Here is a 21,153-nt window from a genome sequence, read left to right as displayed (position 1 = left end):
CAGAAGTTGTCATATATTGAGGAAGTGAAGAAAGTAGAGGAAGATGGGTCAAGGGGGTGGGCTCCTGAGAGGAATAGCAGATCTGTACCAGTACAGAGGGAGAGGCCAACAAGTTATATATACTTCCGTGAGATTGAATTTTTAGTATTTATAGAAGTGGTTATCTGCTGTATTGCAGGGGTGAAATGTAAGTTGCAGAACATTGAGGTTGTGGTAGCAGCTGCACAGCTGTATTTTGGTGTGTGAGACTTGACAGCAGAAGAGTTACAGGGTGTGTTAAGTTGCCGTGTCCCATCCTTTCAGGTTGTTGGCCTGAGGGAGGACTACATAGATTTAAATAGTGGAATAGGGTGGTTTTATTTTGATTTAAAAAAATATTTTTTGCGAGTGTAGTGTTAGATGGTAGGGTATATATATAGTATGGTAATTTATTTCAAGCTAATTATAAAGGAGTTGTACTCCAGTCTACTAGGTGGCGCTAATGCAACATTTATCGGATACCAACCGCTTTATCGAAGAAGAATTATTATTTGTAGTAGTCAACTTTTCTGTAGTTGGGGATAGTAATTTAACGTCGTTGCTTTGTGAATATTTACAATTGTAGTTGGCGTAGCTACATTACATAGCTTATTAATGTACTGAACTATTCAGCAAAAAAATAATTACCCCCAAGAGAAAGACGGCGTGGGTGAGTATCTCTGAAAATATACTATTGAGCTCATTTTAGCTTGTCTTCTTCAACTAGCTTTTACCCGGAGAAAGTCCATAAGAAACACATTTTACTCTCTCTGTCAAGGATTAGGTCATTTAAGTTCGTCTCAATAATCATGAATTTGTGCTTAGACATATTTTTATTTATTTATTAGACACATTATAGCTGGCTAACAACAGTAAGTTAGTCAGTAGTTAGCTAGTTAGCAAGCCAGCACAGTTAACTTTAGGTTCGTTTAAAATACAATTTATGACTCAACCTTATGGCCTGTTCCAAGTTATAGTTAGCTTCATCTCCATACGTACAGACGTTGTATGCTTATTGCACTCATCTCTCATGTGACTAACTTATTAGGACTGACCGTAATGAAAATACATTGCCATTGTATATTTATAGTAGTAATCATACGATGTGGAATCGGGTTGATATCACAACACAACTTGCCGTGCTGGTTTGTGTTCCCCAAGAGACCCATTGTCTAATCCCTGGTATGCAACCTTTTCGGGGACTTTCTCCCAAATAACACAGTTTGTTTATTGTATGGAGATGGACACACACACACACACATGCATACATACATACACACACACACACATACACACACATACATACATATACATACATACATACATACATACATACATACATACATACATACATACATACATACATACATACATACATACATACATACATACATACACACACACACGCAGCATTGTGGGCCCAGCCACATTCCATGTTAGGGGGAAATGGAAATGGAGTGGAAGATGCTGATTGGGTGGTTTCCTCCAGCCATTGTTTTCACAACGTTCTCTGCTATTGGTGTTTACGTATGACCGCGTTGACGACCAGAGCAACTCCGGTCTAATTTCAGTCAATGACATTATAAATTCAAGGTTTCAGATTTCAACTGTCACCAACGGTAACAACTGTCACCAACGGTAACAACTGTCACCAATGGTAACAACTGTCACCAATGGTAACAACTGTCACCAATGGTAACAACTGTCACCAACGGTAACAACTGTCACCTTGTTAGTGTCTGTCATCTCAGCAGAAGCCAGGGCTTTGAAGGCAAGGCCTAAATAAAGCAGTGATTTTTCTATTGCCTCCCCTCCACCAGGTATGATCTGCAGGGCCAGTGAGAGGCTGTGGCGGCCCCCCCAGTAGCTGTCACCACGGCGGGGGACATCAAGACCTCCGTCTGCAGGGTGGTCATCTACCTTCAGAGGGACATGTCCGGGGACAGCTGCCAGCTCCCCCTGCACCGGCTATGCCTCCACACCCAGGCCATCTCCACGGGCTCCCAAGCCATTAGACCTTCCCATGAAGGTATGCATGGAACAGTGGGCAATCAGAGCAGTGGTCAGTTATGAATGAATGTGCCAATATCCTCTTGTTTTTATGTAGACTATACAGGCTGACTGTTTTTATGTAGACTATACAGGCTGACTGTTTTTATGTAGACTATACAGGCTGACTGTTTTTATGTAGACTATACAGGCTGACTGTTTTTATGTAGACTATACAGGCTGACTGTTTTTATGTAGACTATACAGGCTGACTGTTTTTATGTAGACTATACAGGCTGACTGTTTTTATGTAGACTATACAGGCTGACTGTTTTTATGTAGACTATACAGGCTGACTGTTTTTATGTAGACTATACAGGCTGACTGTTTTTATGTAGACTATACAGGCTGACTGTTTTTATGTAGACTATACAGGCTGACTGTTTTTATGTAGACTATACAGGCTGACTGTTTTTATGTAGACTATACAGGCTGACTGTTTTTATGTAGACTATACAGGCTGACTGTTTTTATGTAGACTATACAGGCTGACTGTTTTTATGTAGACTATACAGGCTGACTGTTTTTATGTAGACTATACAGGCTGACTGTTTTTATGTAGACTATACAGGCTGACTGTTTTTATGTAGACTATACAGGCTGACTGTTTTTATGTAGACTATACAGGCTGACTGTTTTTATGTAGAATATACAGGCTGACTGTTTTTATGTAGACTATACAGGCTGACTGTTTTTATGTAGACTATACAGGCTGACTGTTTTTATGTAGACTATACAGGCTGACTGTTTTTATGTAGACTATACAGGCTGACTGTTTTTATGTAGACTATACAGGCTGACTGTTTTTATGTAGACTATACAGGCTGACTGTTTTTATGTAGACTAGACAGTGTACAGGCTGACTGTTTTTTTTTTCAATGTGTATGATATCTTTTACATTCTTGTATGGTGATGTCAAAGAGATATTTCCATCCTATTTCCACCCCCCCAGCCTCACAGATGGCGTGTCCCAAGTCCAAGACGTGCAGCTACAGAGCAGCGTTGGGCCTGGGTAACAAGTATGTGCGTCTAAACGTAGGGGGGACCCTGTTCTACACCACGCTGCAGGTGCTCACTAGGCAGGACTCCATGCTGAAGGACATGTTCAGTGGCAAGAAGGAGGTTTTCATTGACCGAGAAGGTGAGAGAGACTGTCAATTAACAATTATTGACAAAAAGCTGAGTTCTCTGTCATTCTCATGGATCAGAAACATAGAGGAAACTCTACTTAGTCAAATGCAGACTTTAGAATGGAACGGGTGGCTAAAGCAACACATATCATACAGCAGGGTAGCCTAGTGGTTAGACTGTAGAGGTGGTAGGGTAGCCTAGTGGTTAGAGTGTAGAGGTGGTAGGGTAGCCTAGTGGTTAGAGTGTAGAGGTGGTAGGGTAGCCTAGTGGTTAGAGTGTAGAGGTGGCAGGTAGCCTAGTGGTTAGAGTGTAGAGGTGGCAGGGTAGCCTAGTGGTTAGAGTGTAGAGGTGGTAGGGTAGCCTAGTGGTTAGAGTGTAGAGGTGGTAGGGTAGCCTAGTGGTTAGAGTGTAGAGGTGGCAGGTAGCCTAGTGGTTAGAGTGTAGAGGTGGCAGGTAGCCTAGTGGTTAGAGTGTAGAGGTGGCAGGTAGCCTAGTGGTTAGAGTGTAGAGGTGGCAGGTAGCCTAGTGGTTAGAGTGTAGAGGCGGCAGGGTAGCCTAGTGGTTAGAGTGTAGAGGCGGCAGGGTAGCCTAGTGGTTAGAGTGTAGAGGCGGCAGGGTAGCCTAGTGGTTAGACTGTAGAGGCGGCAGGGTAGCCTAGTGGTTAGACTGTAGAGGCGGCAGGGTAGCCTAGTGGTTAGAGTGTAGAGGTGGTAGGGTAGCCTAGTGGTTAGAGTGTAGAGGTGGCAGGTAGCCTAGTGGTTAGAGTGTAGAGGTGGCAGGTAGCCTAGTGGTTAGAGTGTAGAGGTGGCAGGTAGCCTAGTGGTTAGAGTGTAGAGGTGGCAGGTAGCCTAGTGGTTAGAGTGTAGAGGTGGTAGGGTAGCCTAGTGGTTAGAGTGTAGAGGTGGCAGGTAGCCTAGTGGTTAGAGTGTAGAGGCGGCAGGGTAGCCTAGTGGTTAGAGTGTAGAGGTGGTAGGGTAGCCTAGTGGTTAGAGTGTAGAGGTGGTAGGGTAGCCTAGTGGTTAGAGTGTAGAGGTGGCAGGTAGCCTAGTGGTTAGAGTGTAGAGGTGGCAGGTAGCCTAGTGGTTAGAGTGTAGAGGTGGCAGGTAGCCTAGTGGTTAGAGTGTAGAGGTGGCAGGTAGCCTAGTGGTTAGAGTGTAGAGGTGGCAGGTAGCCTAGTGGTTAGAGTGTAGAGGCGGCAGGGTAGCCTAGTGGTTAGAGTGTAGAGGCGGCAGGGTAGCCTAGTGGTTAGAGTGTAGAGGCGGCAGGGTAGCCTAGTGGTTAGACTGTAGAGGCGGCAGGGTAGCCTAGTGGTTAGAGTGTAGAGGCGGCAGGGTAGCCTAGTGGTTAGACTGTAGAGGCGGCAGGGTAGCCTAGTGGTTAGAGTGTAGAGGTGGCAGGTAGCCTAGTGGTTAGAGTGTAGAGGTGGCAGGTAGCCTAGTGGTTAGAGTGTAGAGGTGGCAGGTAGCCTAGTGGTTAGAGTGTAGAGGTGGCAGGTAGCCTAGTGGTTAGAGTGTAGAGGTGGCAGGTAGCCTAGTGGTTAGAGTGTAGAGGTGGCAGGTAGCCTAGTGGTTAGAGTGTAGAGGTGGCAGGGTAGCCTAGTGGTTAGAGTGTAGAGGCTGCAGGTAGCCTAGTGGTTACAGGAGGCAGGTAGCCTAGTGGTTAGAGTGTAGAGGGGGCAGGTAGCCTAGTGGTTAGAGTGTAGAGGTGGCAGGTAGCCTAGTGGTTAGAGTGTAGAGGTGGCAGGTAGCCTAGTGGTTAGAGTGTAGAGGTGGCAGGTAGCCTAGTGGTTAGAGTGTAGAGGCGGCAGGGTAGCCTAGTGGTTAGAGTGTAGAGGCTGCAGGTAGCCTAGTGGTTACAGGAGGCAGGTAGCCTAGTGGTTAGAGTGTAGAGGTGGTAGGGTAGCCTAGTGGTTAGAGTGTAGAGGCTGCAGGTAGCCTAGTGGTTAGAGTGTAGAGGAGGCAGGTAGCCTAGTGGTTAGAGTGTAGAGGAGGCAGGTAGCCTAGTGGTTAGAGTGTAGAGGCGGCAGGGTAGCCTAGTGGTTAGAGTGTAGAGGCGGCAGGGTAGCCTAGTGGTTAGAGTGTAGAGGCGGCAGGGTAGCCTAGTGGTTAGAGTGTAGAGGCGGCAGGGTAGCCTAGTGGTTAGAGTGTAGAGGCGGCAGGGTAGCCTAGTGGTTAGAGTGTGAGGCGGCAGGGTAGCCTAGTGGTTAGAGTGTAGAGGCGGCAGGGTAGCCTAGTGGTTAGAGTGTAGGGCGGCAGGGTAGCCTAGTGGTTAGAGTGTAGAGGCGGCAGGGTAGCCTAGTGGTTAGAGTGTGAGGCGGCAGGGTAGCCTAGTGGTTAGAGTGTAGGGCGGCAGGGTAGCCTAGTGGTTAGAGTGTAGAGGCGGCAGGGTAGCCTAGTGGTTAGAGTGTAGAGGCGGCAGGGTAGCCTAGTGGTTAGAGTGTAGAGGCGGCAGGGTAGCCTAGTGGTTAGAGTGTAGAGGCGGCAGGGTAGCCTAGTGGTTAGAGTGTAGAGGCGGCAGGGTAGCCTAGTGGTTAGAGTGTAGAGGCGGCAGGGTAGCCTAGTGGTTAGAGTGTAGAGGCGGCAGGGTAGCCTAGTGGTTAGAGTGTAGAGGCGGCAGGGTAGCCTAGTGGTTAGAGCGTTGGACTAGTAACCGAAAGGTTGCAAGTTCGAATCCCCGAGCTGACAAAGGTACAAATCTGTCGTTCTGCCCCTGAACAAGGCAGTTAACCCCACTGTTCCTAGGCCGTCATTGAAAATAAGAATTTGTTCTTAACTGACTTGCCTAGTAAAATTTAAATTAAAATCAGCAATGATTAGAAAAACGCTTTAAATGTACAGGTCCTATGGCACATCATCAAAAAAGATACGCGGAAATACGCTAATCTAAAAAAATCTGACTGGAATTTACTGTTTTCCTTTCACTTGCCTCTTCTCGTCCAGGCTGGATCCTGATAGATCGCTGTGGGAAGCACTTTGCCTCCATCCTGACGTACCTGCGGGAGGAAGTGGTCACCTTGCCCCCTGGCAGACAGGGGGTTCTGGAGCTGCTGGCTGAGGCCAAGTATTACCTGATCCAGGGTCTGGTGGAGCTGTGCCAGGGAGGCCTGCAGGTCAGTGACACAGAGTGTGCCACAAATGGCCCGTAGGACTATGAACAAAAATTAGGGCAGCGTAGCCTAGTGGTTAGAGCGTTGGACTAGTAACCGGAAGGTTGCGAGTTCAAACCCCCGAGCTGACAAGGGACAAATCTGTCGTTCTGCCCCTGAACAGGCAGTTAACCCACTGTTCCCAGGCCGTCATTGAAAATAAGAATATGTTCTTAACTGACTTGCCTGGTTAAATAAAGGTTAAAAAAAAAAAAGGGTGCTTGGGGTGCAGGCTGTGTCTTCCAACCTGCAGCTTTGCTAGATTCTAAATCTGTGCGTGAAGGCAACATACGGTGCTGTAATGTGTGTTTGTTTGCTGACGTTTCGGTCACGTCGACTTGGAACGTGACATTCGCTCCACACGTTGCTTCCTCGTGTTGCGATAATTGCTTTAACCAGTTTGTCTACTCTGTTAGTGGCTGAAGGACAACAGTACTGTTATGTTTACTATAAGTGGCAGTTAGGGCTAACACAATTACCATATAACTGTTGGTTATGGATGAAGACTGTAGTGAAAATAAAAATGACCATAAAAAATAAAAAAAATGTTTTGTGGAATGAACAGCTGACTGAAGACTGGAGTCTAGTTGAGTCTGTTTCGGCCGTAACGTGGACTCTTAACAATGGTATTAAACGTTTTTTTTGTTCCTTGCTGACTCAAGTAAGCAGGTCTTTAGTTGCCTAGGCAACCAACTGTAACCAACTTTAGTCGCCTGGAACCAACTGTAAAGTTTGGTGGAGGAGGAATAATGGTGTGGGGCTGTTTTTCATGGTTCAGGCTAGGCCTCTTAGTTCTAGTGAAGGGAAATCTTAACGCTACAGCATACAAGGATATTCTAGATGATTCTGTGCTTCCAACTTTGTGGCAACAGTTTGGGAAAGGCCCTTTCCTGTTTCAGCATGACAATGTCCCCGTGCACAAAGTGAGGCCCATACAGAAATAGATTGTTTGAGATCGGTGTGGAAGTACTTGACTGGCCTGCACAGAGCTCTGACCTCAACCCCATCGAACACCATTGGGATGAATTGGAACGTCAACTGCGAGCCAGGCTTAATCTTCCAACATCAGCGCCTAACCTCATTAATGCTCTTGTGGCTGAATGCAAGCAAGTCACCGCAGCAATGTTCCAACATCTAGTGGAAAGCCTTCCCAGAAGAGTGGAGGCTGTTATAGCAGTCAACTCCATATTAACCTTTTTTATTCGACTAGGCAAGTCAGTTAAGAACAAAAGGCCACCATTACGTCACCATTGACTTGAATGGGGATGCCTGTTCTATTCATTCTATTTCTATGGCAGCATACATAGTTGGGAGCAGAGGAGAGGAGACAATGTACATCTAAAGAAAATATATATTTTTTTTTATTGAAAAAAAAAAAATGCTGTTCGAACTGTTATTATGGGGACCACTGTCATTTGGCTGGCCAATCAGTCCTCCAAAATTCCATGACCGTCACAACCCTAGTGACAGTGGGTATCATGTGTATGTGTCTCAAATGGCACCCTATTCCCTATGCAGTGCATTACTTTTGACCAGGGATGCTAGTGCACTATATTGGTAAAAGGGTTCCGTTTAGGATGCACACTGTGTCATTGTGATGTCATTGGAATGCCTGGCATTCAGTATTTGGATTAGCCAAGGTTCTAATGGGGGTTAGGGTTAAGGTTGAAATGATAGAGATTTGCTCAACCTCAGATGCTTTACATTTTTACAACGATTGATGTAAAATGCTCTACACTTGTGGTAGTTTAGTAAATACAATTTTCAACTACGCTTGGAATGTTATACCATATACTGGGCAATTAGAAAAGTCCACAGGATGGTTTTTCAATACCATTTTAAACTATTTCTTAATTATTATTTTATATATATATATATTTTAAAAAAACATTTTTTTAACTGCTTAAGTAAATACCTGCAGTCAACTTGTTCAAAACGTTAGACGATAAAGAAAATTGCGTCACATTTTTAAACTTACACACGATGGAGAGGGACTCACAAGGCCTCTCATCGTCATGCAGCATGCTCCGGGTGATGAAACGAACACTATGGCATTCACAACTCAATGTTTACCAGCTCGATATCTTATAACTAAGTTAACTGTCTAAAATGTGCTAAATGCTCTGCATTTGGTTTGTTAATTAAGTATCTAGTTACCTTAAGGGGGTTAGCATCTTCCAAATCAACCATTCGCTTGGTAACAGTAGAGAATCCCTTCTTGGACCAAGAGCCTTGCTGGCTGATATACGTTTTGGGGGTGCAGCAAACTGTGAGTAGGATTTTTGAGATAGTTGTGTACTTCACAGGAGGTTGGTGGCACCTTAATTGTGGAGGATGGGCTTGTGGTAATGGCTGGAGTGGAATCAGTGGATTGGTATCCATTCCGTTCGCTCCGTTCCAGCCATTATTATGAACAGTCCTCCCCTCAGCAGCCTCCATTGTTATACTTGTATTAGTTTAGGTCAGAAATCTTACAAAATGTTCAATGCGCTTGTGTGCATACAGTTAGCGTGGATAAATTTTGACCAACATTCTGCAAATTTTCTCATCAATTAAATATTTGATCTCAATGGAATTTTCTGTTCCCAAAAATAAAATCTGTTATGACCACAATGTACAAAGTTTTGTAGACTTTAGTCTTTGCAAAAGATTTTTAAAATTGCGTTGTTTTATAAAAGGAAAGGCGAATTGAGTTAATGCGCACTTCAGAGTAGGCGTTCCCTAACGGAAATATTCAAATGTATGCTAGAATGTGCCAAATACAATCTTGCTAACTCGTGCTTGGCTCTGCCTATCTCCTTGCTTGTTCTGCCCACTATGACTCATTTGTTCCCATTGGAAATGACAGTTTATCTTAATTATATTAATCTTTGGGAGCTTTGTGAGGTGATAAAGTTACTCTTCTACTGTTTGTCAGCCATATATCTTATCTTACTATTAAGTTAACTTTCTAAGACGTGCTAAATTCTCTCCAGCTGGGTTTAGCTAATGTTAGCTAATTGGCTAACGTTAGCTTGCAGCCCACAATCCTCTCCTGGATTTAAGATCCTACAAGAGGCTATTTTTTTGTATTAAAAAAAAAAAAAAAAAAAACAATGTGCCCCCCTTGTGAGTGTAACAGTATAACTTTAGACCGTCCCCTCGCCCATACCCGGGCGCGAACCAGGGACCCTCTGCACACATCAACAACAGTCACCCCTCGAAGCATCGTTACCCATCGCTCCACAAAAGCCGCAGCCCTTGCAGAGCAAGGGGAACTACTACTTCAAGGTCTCGGAGCAAGTGACGTCACCAATTAAAACGCTATTTAGCGCGCACCGCTAACTAAGCTAGCCGTTTCACATCCGTTACACCGTTACACCAGCACCACCGCTAACTAAGCTAGCCGTTTCACATCCGTTACACCAGCACCACCGCTAACTAAGCTAGCCGTTTCACACCCGTTACACCAGCACCACCGCTAACTAAGCTAGCCGTTTCACACCCGTTACACCAGCACCACTGCTAACTAAGCTAGCCGTTTCACACCCGTTACACCAGCACCACCGCTAACTAAGCTAGCCGTTTCACACCCGTTACACCAGCACCACCGCTAACTAAGCTAGCCGTTTCACACCCGTTACACCAGCACCACCGCTAACTAAGCTAGCCGTTTCACACCCGTTACACCAGCACCACCGCTAACTAAGCTAGCCGTTTCACACCCGTTACACCAGCACCACCGCTAACTAAGCTAGCCGTTTCACATCCGTTACACCAGCACCACCGCTAACTAAGCTAGCCGTTTCACATCCGTTACACCAGCACCACCGCTAACTAAGCTAGCCGTTTCACATCCGTTACACCAGCACCACCGCTAACTAAGCTAGCCGTTTCACACCCGTTACACCAGCACCACCGCTAACTAAGCTAGCCGTTTCACACCCGTTACACCAGCACCACCGCTAACTAAGCTAGCCGTTTCACACCGTTACACCAGCACCACCGCTAACTAAGCTAGCCGTTTCACACCCGTTACACCAGCACCACCGCTAACTAAGCTAGCCGTTTCACACCCGTTACACCAGCACCACCGCTAACTAAGCTAGCCGTTTCACACCCGTTACACCAGCACCACCGCTAACTAAGCTAGCCGTTTCACACCCGTTACACCAGCACCACCGCTAACTAAGCTAGCCGTTTCACACCCGTTACACCAGCACCACCGCTAACTAAGCTAGCCGTTTCACACCCGTTACACCAGCACCACCGCTAACTAAGCTAGCCGTTTCACACCCGTTACACCAGCACCACCGCTAACTAAGCTAGCCGTTTCACACCCGTTACACCAGCACCACCGCTAACTAAGCTAGCCGTTTCACATCCGTTACACCAGCACCACCGCTAACTAAGCTAGCCGTTTCACATCCGTTACACCAGCACCACCGCTAACTAAGCTAGCCGTTTCACACCCGTTACACCAGCACCACCGCTAACTAAGCTAGCCGTTTCACACCCGTTACACCAGCACCACCGCTAACTAAGCTAGCCGTTTCACACCCGTTACACCAGCACCACCGCTAACTAAGTTAGCCGTTTCACACCCGTTACATGTCCGCTACCGGTAATGTCATATATCCCGGGATCGTATGGAAGTCTGGATACAGCCCAACCCTAGTTACAACAACGCTTAACCCTCAACAGCTTCATATAAGAGGTTAAGTTCCGGTCCATTCCAATTCTGTGAGCATGCTTCAATCCATAAAGGAACTTTGACCTTACCGCGCCTTGTGACCTCACCGAGTTGTTGAAATGGCAGTGACCCGAGCCATAGTATATGTCCTGACACACAGTCTTTTGTATTGTTCAGCAGCATAGAGCCAGTGAGAATGGAACCAGGCATTGTTTAGACTGCTTCTGGCCCTTTTTCTTGCTATGTACTGTAACAGGCTGCTTGTGGTGGTCTTCTATGTACTGTAACAGGCTGCCTGTGGTGGTGTCTTCTATGTACTGTAACAGGCTGCCTGTGGTGTTTTCTATGTGCTGTAACAGGCTGCCTGTGGTGGTGTCTTATATGTGCTGTAACAGGCTGCCTGTGGTGGTGTCTTATATGTACTGTAACAGGCTGCCTGTGGTGGTGTCTTCTATGTACTGTAACAGGCTGCCTGTGGTGGTGTCTTCTATGTACTGTAACAGGCTGCCTGTGGTGGTGTCTTCTATGTACTGTAACAGGCTGCCTGTGGTGGTGTCTTCTATGTACTGTAACAGGCTGCCTGTGGTGGTGTCTTCTATGTACTGTAACAGGCTGCCTGTGGTGGTGTCTATGTACTGTAACAGGCTGCCTGTGGTGGTGTCTATGTACTGTAACAGGCTGCCTGTGGTGGTGTCTATGTACTGTAACAGGCTGCCTGTGGTGTCTTCTATGTACTGTAACGGGCTGCCTGTGGTGTCTTCTATGTACTGTAACAGGCTGCCTGTGGTGTCTTTTGTACTGTAACAGGCTGCCTGTGGTGTCTTTTGTACTGTAACAGGCTGCCTGTGGTGTCTTCTATGTACTGTAACAGGCTGCCTGTGGTGTCTTCTATGTACTGTAACAGGCTGCCTGTGGTGTCTTCTATGTACTGTAACAGGCTGCCTGTGGTGTCTTCTATGTACTGTAACAGGCTGCCTGTGGTGTCTTCTATGTACTGTAACAGGCTGCCTGTGGTGTCTTCTATGTACTGTAACAGGCTGCCTGTGGTGTCTTCTATGTACTGTAACAGGCTGCCTGTGGTGTCTTTTGTACTGTAACGGGCTGCCTGTGGTGTCTTTTGTACTGTAACAGGCTGCCTGTGGTGGTCTTCTATGTACTGTAACAGGCTGCCTGTGGTGGTGTCTATGTACTGTAACAGGCTGCCTGTGGTGGTGTCTATGTACTGTAACAGGCTGCCTGTGGTGTCTTCTATGTACTGTAACGGGCTGCCTGTGGTGTCTTCTATGTACTGTAACGGGCTGCCTGTGGTGGTGTCTTCTATGTACTGTAACGGGCTGCCTGTGGTGGTGTCTTCTATGTACTGTAACGGGCAGCCTGTGGTGGTGTCTTCTATGTACTGTAACGGGCTGCCTGTGGTGGTGTCTTCTATGTACTGTAACAGGCTGCCTGTGGTGGTGTCTTCTATGTACTGTAACAGGCTGCCTGTGGTGGTGTCTTCTATGTACTGTAACAGGCTGCCTGTGGTGGTGTCTATGTACTGTAACAGGCTGCCTGTGGTGGTGTCTATGTACTGTAACAGGCTGCCTGTGGTGGTCTTCTATGTACTGTAACAGGCTGCCTGTGGTGGTCTTCTATGTACTGTAACAGGCTGCCTGTGGTGGTGTCTATGTACTGTAACAGGCTGCCTGTGGTGTCTTCTATGTACTGTAACAGGACCAGAAAGAGCAGTCTCTGTGTGTAATCACTGTGATCACCTCTGCCAAGGAGGAGGTGAGACTGATTCAGGCCTGCACCAAGCCTGTGGTGAAGCTGCTGTACAACCGAAGCAACAACAAGTACTCCTATACGAGGTACTACTACAAGTCAAGTGCCTTACAAAATGGCAGCCCTATTCTTGTTCTATTGTTTGGAGAGTCAATCATATTTCATGACTGCTGGTAAGTGCTTAGTGAGGGCATCTAAAATATTCATGTACTGTGTTCAATACTTACTGTACTTCTTGACTCGTGGGTTGTAAATTCCTCCACAGTAATTTGTGGGTTGTAATTCATCCACAGTAATTTGTGGGTTGTAATTCATCCACAGTAATTCGTGGGTTGTAATTCATCCACAGTAATTTGTGGGTTGTAATTCATCCACAGTAATTCGTGGGTTGTAATTCATCCACAGTAATTTGTGGGTTGTAATTTCCTCCACAGTAATTCGTGGGTTGTAATTTCCTCCACAGTAATTCAGACGACAACCTGTTGAAGAACATTGAGCTGTTTGACAAGCTGTCTCTGAGCTACAATGGCCGTGTTCTCTTCATCAAGGACGTGATCGGCGACGAGATCTGCTGCTGGTCGTTCTACGGACAGGGACGCAAACTGGCAGAGGTCTGCTGCACATCCATAGTCTACGCCACAGAGAAAAAACAGACCAAGGTTGGTTCAGAGTTACACACACACACACACACACATGCTACTTTTTGCCCTGCAGCTAATCTTCATGTTGTCCCTGTCCGTCTGTCTATTCCAGGTGGAGTTCCCGGAGGCCAGGATCTACGAGGAGACCCTGAACGCTCTGCTCTACGAGACACTTCCTGTCCCCGACGACACCTTATTGGAGGCCACACGCCGTCGCCACGCCCACAGCCACGCTCACTGTGGTTCCCACAGCGAGGAGGAGGAAGGCCCCGCCCACTCGGGGGTGGACCTTAGGGAGCGCGTGCGCCACTCCCACGTCAAGAGGTACAGCACCTACGACGACCGGCCGCTGGGACACTAAGGATCCGTTTCAAATGGCGCACTACGAAGTGTACTACCATTCGAATCCTCAACTCCCCCGTCTCCTGGTCAGTCACATCTCAAGGAGAGCCTCCAAAATAAAAATGGAGTCCGATGATTCGTCAAAACTTCTTATCAGCACCACCAATTGCTTCTACTGCAGTTCTTGGTGAGAGTGAGTGTTGGTGCCCTATTCCCCATCCTATGCCCATATGGCACTGGCCAAAAGTAGTGCATTATGTAGAGGGAAAGGGGTGCAAGGGAGAGGAAACTGGCTCGCTGCTGGCTCTTCTCTCATTCACTACACCCACCGTTGAGGTACTGTTGTTGGTGACCACAAATATGGCCTTGGGGCACAAAATGGCTGCCATGCTGCATCACCCTGGTGCCTGACGGATTTTTCTTGTCGATGGACAACTGATGATTTTTTTTTAAACGTTGAGATGCTTACGCTCTTTCTCCTTTTTAAAAAACGTATATAGAACTCTCTTCTTCACAACACAATCAAATCTGTGTGTTCAATCAATCAAAATGACGATCTTCATGTTATACCTCGGGTCTAGAATGGAACCGATAAGATATATATTTCCCCACGTGAGCTTTTATTCGGATATTTTAGTCTTTTATTCAGCTAATATAGGCTGCATTCTATTTCCTGTATTGTACACTACTTTTGACCAGGGTCCAAATGTAGTGCACTACCAAATGTAGTGCACTACAGAGTATAGAAGTATGGGTAAATACAGGCGACAATATTGATAAGTCACCTAGTCCGAGAGAAAGCGGTACCTCATCATAACGGCACGCCAGGGTAAGTCTCTACATGAAACACAAACCTTTTATTTTTAAGCGCTTTCTAAAAAATCTATGAGCAAAAAATAAACCGGTGGAAATACAATTGGAACCATTTCCCTGTTCGGCCGCTAGGTTTTATGGGTATTGTGGGGATCTATATAGGGAATAGGGTGCCATTTTTGAGACAGTCCTATACTGTCATCACTTCAGCAGCCAATCACATATCAGATAGGTCTCCAGAACACTAATAGGTCACCACCGGACTGTTAGACACGGATTCATTTATTATACAGCTATAGACCATTTTTATTTTTTGGCGTTGTGTGACAAGTTTATAGATTCAAAATCAGCTATCATAGCCTTATTGCCTTCTGTGAATAGACAGGGAAGACGGTGAATGTTTTTTAGTTTTTTTTTTTTAGAGAGTATATTTATAGTTTTTCAGATTTTCTCATATCACATTTTGACATATAATCATGCCAAAGACTTTCAATGAAATTAACACGAGGGACACATTCAGCGACGTCTATGAATCCTTCATCTCGTTACCCAGATACTTTGCATTTGTGCAGTATCCCCTGGTGGACGAGGTTAATGAATGGCAGATCGTGCTTATTGACAATTTCAATCAAGTATTAAATCAAGACATTTCCTCTTAACACTCTTTAAGAGCCTCTCGTGTTTTTAATGCAGTTGAATCTTTATTCCTTTTTATTTTTTTCACTTGGTTTTTCGAAAAATAAAAACGTTTTGAATAATAATAATACAACAACAGTTATTGCCGTCTTTGTGTAACAGTGTTAGGCTCTTAACTCTCGGAGTAAATACAACTCTACGACGCTATGAAAGCTTAACCGGATTTATTCTTCACAGCTGCATCAGACAAAACATGTTTACACCAACGTGTGTGTGTGTGTGTGTGTGTGTGTGTGTGTGTGTGTGTGTGTGTGTGTGTGTGTGTGTGTGTGTGTGTGTGTGTGTGTGTGTGTGTGTGTGTGTGTGTGTGTGTGTGTGTGTGTGTGTGTGTGTGTGTGTGTGTGTGTGTGTGTGTGTGTGTGTGTGTGTGTCAGGGGTGGCTGGACAGAGAGGCATACACACACACACTGATTGTTTTTTTTTTCAGCAGTCTATCTATCTCAACACAATGTAACTCCAAGTCAATCACACTTCTGTGAAATCAAACTGTCCACTTTGGAAGCAACACTGATTGACAATAACTTTGACATGCCGTTGTGCAAATGGAATAGACAACAGGTGGAAATTTATAGGCAATTAACAAGACACCCCCAATAAAGGAGTGGTTCTGCAGGTGGTGACCACAGACCACTTCTCTGTTCCTATGCTTCCTGGCTGATGTTTTGGTCACTTTTGAATGCTGGCGGTGCTTTCACTCTACTGGTAGCATGAGACTGAGTCTACAACCCACACAAGTGGCTCAGGTAGTGCAGCTCATCCAGAATGGCACATCAATGCGAGCTGTGGCAAGAAGGTTTGCTGTGTCTGTCAGCGTAGTGTCCAGAGCATGGAGGCGCTACCAGGAGACAGACCAGTACATCAGGAGACGTGGAGGAGGCCGTAGGAGGGCAACAACCCAGCAGCAGGACCGCTACCTCCGCCTTTGTGCAAGGAGGAGCAGGAGGAGCACTGCCAGAGCCCTGCAAAATGACCTCCAGCAGGCCACAAATGTGCATGTGTCTGCTCAAACGGTCAGAAACAGACTCCATGAGGGCCCGACGTCCACAGGTGGGGGTTGTGCTTACAGCCCAACACCGTGCAGGACGTTTGGCATTTGCCAGAGAACACCAAGATTGGCAAATTCGCCACTGGCGCCCTGTGCTCTTCACAGATGAAAGCAGGTTCACACTGAGCACATGTGACAGCTGTGACAGTCTAGAGACGCCGTGGAGAATGTTCTGCTACCTGCAACATCCTCCAGCATGACCAGTTTGGCGGTGGGTCAGTCATGGTGTGGGGTGGCATTTCTTTGGGGGGCCGCACAGCCCTCCATGTGCTCGCCAGAGGTAGCCTGACTGCCATTAGGTACCGAGATGAGATCCTCAGACCCCTTGTGAGACCATATGCTGGTGCGGTTGGCCCTGGGTTCCTCCTAATGCAAGACAATGCTAGACCTCATGTGGCTGGAGTGTGTCAGCAGTTCCTGCAAGAGGAAGGCATTGATGCTATGGACTGGCCCGCCCGTTCCCCAGTCCTGAATCCAATTGAGCACATCTGGGACATCATGTCTCGCTCCATCCACCAACGCCACGTTGCACCACAGACTGTCCAGGAGTTGGCGGATGCTTTAGTCCAGGTCTGGGAGGAGATCCCTCAGGAGACCATCCGCCACCTCATCAGGAGCATGCCCAGGCGTTGTAGGGAGGTCATACAGGCACGTGGAGGCCACACACACTACTGAGCCTCTTTTTTACTTGTTTTAAGGACATTAACATCAAAGTTGGATCAGCCTGTAGTGTGGTTTTCCACTTTAATTTTGAGTGTGACTCCAAATCCAGACCTTCATGGGTTGATAAATTTGATTTCCATTGATAATGTTTGTGTGATTTTGTTGTCAGCACATTCAACTATGTAAAGAAAAAGTATTTAATAAGAATATTTCATTCATTCAGATCTAGGATGTGTTATTTTAGTGTTCCCTTTATTTTGTTGAGAAGTGTATAATGTGTGTGTGTGTGTGTGTGTGTGTGTATATATAAATATGTAAGGGTTGGAAAGGAGTGCATCTAAATTGGAGTATAAAAAAAAATATATACACACATATATATATATTTATATTTTTATACTCTAATTTAGATGCACTCCTCTCCAACCCTTACATATTTTATGACAGGAAGAGGAAGTGATGGGGTAATAACTGTTCCTTCTCCCTTAATGTGACCTGACCTCAACCCCGTAAAATGCCTAATCCAAAAATCTCCAACCGTATCCCCTATAGCAATCCCGTGACTTCCTCCCATCTACCCTGCACATTCCACAGCCATCTGGCTCCTATAGATGACCATTAACTTGTGATTTTAAAAAACAGCTGTCGTGGAAATTTCTTCTATTTACCAAATCATGGGAGCAAACCACACACAAGTCAGAGTTAGTTATCAAAGTCCATCTTTAATTATATGAGCTCTATAGCATTTTGACTTTCAACAGTTCAGTATCTCTAATGAAAAGTTGAGAGTCCCCCCACAACGGCAAAATGGGATCCTTTATAGCAAAGATACACAGGATAAGACAGCATCGGCATAACTCATTGTTCAGCTTTGTCTCCTTTCTCAAACCCCAGAACCATAAACCAATCCTCCATATCAACAGGCATATATCAAATTGTCATTTAGATACAACCAATTCTAAATACAACCAATCCTGGAGAAGATCACAGAGACACACTGACTGGCACACAGACATTGTGGAGCAAAAGATATGTTTACACATGATGACACTTTGACCTCTCCCCTCTCTGCGGCCCATGCAACTTAGTCTTGACATAGAACAGATAACTGCAACCTCGCCACAGTATTATACAAAAATACCATTCTGATGAGAAGTAACTTACACACATTTGATGAATATAAAACATCTTACATATGTTACCACCAAATTCTGAATCTTGCACAACAACGGTCGCTATCATTCCTCATATATTATAGTATTACTGATGTAAAAACCAGTCTCTATCACTCCGTGTATACTATAGTGTTATTCCTGATGTATCAAGTTTCTAAGGTGAACAAGTTTCCAAGGTGAACAAGTTTCCAAGGTGAACAAGTTTCCAAGGTGAACAAGTTTCCAAGGTGAACAAGTTTCCAAGGTGAACACGTTTCCAAGGTGAACACGTTTCCAAGGTGAACAAGTTTCCAAGGTGAACAAGTTTCCAAGTTGAACAAGTTTCCAAGTTTAACTCAGAGTCTAACGACAGGCTTCGCTGCGTAGCATACTTGTTTCCTCGCTCTCATTGCTTTCTCACTCAGGCACGACTACGTCTCACAGTTTCAACTCTATCATCAAGTTCGCTGACGACACAACAGCGGTAGGCCTGATCACCAACAAAGACCAGACACCCTACAGGGAGGAGGGAGGCACTCTGACGGCGTGGTGCCAGGTAAACAACCTCTCCCTCAATGTTAGCACAACAAAGGAGAGGATTGTGGACTTCAGGAGGAACCAGGCTGGACACACCCCCATCCACATCAACGGGGCTGCTGTGGAGACGGTCAATAACTTCAAATTCCTCGGGGGTACACGTCTCAGAGAAGCTGGAATGGTCTAACCACATGGACACCGCGTTGATGAAGGCACCACAGCGACTCTTCAACGTCAGGATGCTGAAGAAATTCGGCCTGTCCCAGAGGGCCCTCAGTGTTCTACAGGAGCACCGTCGAGAGCATACTGTCGGGCTTGCATCGCAGTCTGGTATGGCAACTCCACCGTGGACCACAAGGCTCTTCAGAGGGTGATACGTGCAGCCGAACGCACCATTGGGTGCACACTTACCTGCCCTACAGGACACCTACAACACCAGGTGTCTCAGGAAGGTCAAGAAGATCATCAGGGACCCAAGCAATCTCTGTTCTCCCCGCTTAAATCACTCCGACAAGGGCAGTGTGGGTGCATCATGGCAAAAACTGAGAGACTAGCCAATAGTTTGTACCCTCAGACCATCAGCCTGCTGAATAGCCACCACAAGTCAACTAGGTGTTCTCTCCTCCCTCTGCTACTCATCCTATGGACAGTTTCATCAGCTGTCCGGGTGGCTGGTTTCAGACGATCCTGCTGCTGAAGAACCCGGATATGGAGTTCCTGGGCTGTTACACAATGTGTTTTAGTCCGGTTGGACGTACTGCCAAATTCTCTGAAAGGATGTTGGATGCGGCTTATGGTAGAGAATTGAACATTCAATTCTTTGGCAACAGTTCTGGTGGCCATTTCTGCAGCTCACTTTCTGGGATCTTTTTTATTTCAGCTCATGAAACATCTCTCCATATTCCACTTGGACAGTGGAGGGAAGCAGAAATGGTTCTGGAATGGAACGGGCATGGTTCTGGAATGGAACGGGCATGGCTCTGGAATGGAACGGGCATGGCTCTGGAATGGAACGGGCATGGCTCTGGAATGGAACGGGCATGGCTCTGGAATGGAACGGGCATGGCTCTGGAATGGAACGGGCATGGCTCTGGAATGGAACGGGCATGGCTCTGGAACCAGTCGAGTGAAGCGACGGGTATGGCTCTGGGCAGACATCTGTAGTCCATGAACGGCCACAGGGGGCGCTAGTTAGAGATATAGAATGACAGAAAAAAGTCCCAGTGAAAACGCTTATTCTGTATATCATGATGGTAATGACTACATTGATTAATTTCTATTGCAGCCAAAACATGCGATGACACAATTTCTAAAACGGGGAGCTGCTGACCTCAATCATCTTCATTCAAAATATCCCTAGCCTCAAAATAGGCTCAGACAAACCCATGCCCTAGATCAGAATAATGGCCATGTGTTTCTTAATTGAGTGAAGCACTAGTGCAAGTAGGGCTATTTGCTTTGGCATATGTTACATGGCAGTATCATTGATCAATTTAATGATGGTCACACACATGACTGCAAATTAATGAGATATTGTGTTGTCAGTTATATTTTGTGTGTCTTGTGTTTTTGTTATGGTATTGTGTGTTTGTGTGCCCTATCAGTGTTGTTGTTCTGTGAGTGTCTGTCTTTGAAACCTCCATGGCTCTTTCATATTACATACAAAAAGACTACAGATAAAATGCTCCTGAGCATCACACCTCAATATCCCCCAATCGTCCTGTACACACGCACACGCAAACAGAGGAGAGCTATAAATAACTGTCTGTCGTAGTGCTGGAAATGTGTATGGAGCGTGAGATGCGTGAAGTGATCGACTCCATTGATAAACCGTGTTAAAGGGGGTGGGTCGAGCACCGCTGGCGTCATTCTGAGTGGACGTGAAGATGGCTCCTCAATGCGCCGCGGCAGGACCGCCACACAGATGCGTCAACCGCCTGCTATCTGGAGGCCCGAGCACTTTGCTGTGAGAGGGAAGGAGGGGGAGAAGTAAATACAAGCTTTAAGAAAGGGTGGAGAGCACCAGACATCCGAGATTGTGGACAATCACGTTGACGCTGTTTGCAGTCGTAACTTTGTCTGTCACAGAGACCGACACAAGACCACCGAGAGCCATGGGTTCGTGCACAGATGAAGAATTCAAAGATAAATTACTATGGAATGTGAAAAGAGAGGTAAGTGCATTTTGTTTCACGCCTCTTTTGAGCTCTTGGTCTATAATGAGTGAGGGTTGTATGGGGAAATTTCAGCAAATCCGGTTCATGTATTTCTCGGTAAATGTCCGTGATACATGATGATGATGAAGAATGATAATGTTGTGGATACGTCGCGAGAGAGGAATTGATACACTATTTCTGTTATTACTGTGTAGCCTACTCTAGCCACCGGCTGGAATAATGCAACGCGTGTTAGAAGTACATCTACATTACGTTTTTCCGTTTTTTTTGTCGTCGCTCACTTCGGTTTCCCCTTAAATGTCGACGCTT

The 21,153-nt window shown here is 46.0% G+C and overlaps 2 protein-coding genes across 3 annotated transcripts in view; both read left to right on the top strand.

Moving 5' to 3' along the window:
* Positions 1-80: 80 nt before the first annotated feature.
* On the top strand, positions 81-15,025 carry LOC124006109 (BTB/POZ domain-containing adapter for CUL3-mediated RhoA degradation protein 2-like). Its single transcript, XM_046315894.1, has 7 exons — positions 81-688; positions 1,839-2,047; positions 3,020-3,208; positions 6,138-6,307; positions 12,729-12,865; positions 13,243-13,438; positions 13,533-15,025. The coding sequence occupies exons 2-7, from the start codon at positions 1,951-1,953 to the stop codon at positions 13,779-13,781; spliced, it is 1,038 nt and encodes a 345-aa protein (XP_046171850.1). The 5' UTR covers positions 81-688; positions 1,839-1,950; the 3' UTR covers positions 13,782-15,025.
* A 5,528-nt stretch (positions 15,026-20,553) lies between these two features.
* LOC124005040 (small G protein signaling modulator 2-like) overlaps positions 20,554-21,153 on the top strand; it is a 136,156-nt gene continuing 135,556 nt past the window's right edge. For both annotated transcript variants that reach the window (XM_046313899.1, XM_046313898.1), the window contains exon 1: positions 20,554-20,841. In XM_046313899.1, coding sequence (XP_046169855.1) covers positions 20,782-20,841 — 60 coding nt within the window. In that variant the 5' untranslated portion in view covers positions 20,554-20,781. The remainder of the gene's footprint in view (positions 20,842-21,153) is intronic.

This window comes from Oncorhynchus gorbuscha, linkage group LG19, assembly GCF_021184085.1.
Source record: "Oncorhynchus gorbuscha isolate QuinsamMale2020 ecotype Even-year linkage group LG19, OgorEven_v1.0, whole genome shotgun sequence".
Lineage (NCBI taxonomy): Eukaryota > Metazoa > Chordata > Actinopteri > Salmoniformes > Salmonidae > Oncorhynchus > Oncorhynchus gorbuscha.
This window is presented reverse-complemented; position numbering and strand designations above follow the sequence as displayed.

Coding starts and splice junctions, on each gene's coding strand:
- LOC124006109 (XM_046315894.1), top strand. CDS start 1,951: ATGTCCGGGGACAGCTGCCAGCTCCCCCTGCACCGGCTATGCCTCCAC. Junction 3,209..6,137: donor GGTTTTCATTGACCGAGAAG/GTGAGAGAGACT, acceptor CTTCTCGTCCAG/GCTGGATCCTGATAGATCGC. Junction 12,866..13,242: donor AACAAGTACTCCTATACGAG/GTACTACTACAA, acceptor TTTCCTCCACAG/TAATTCAGACGACAACCTGT.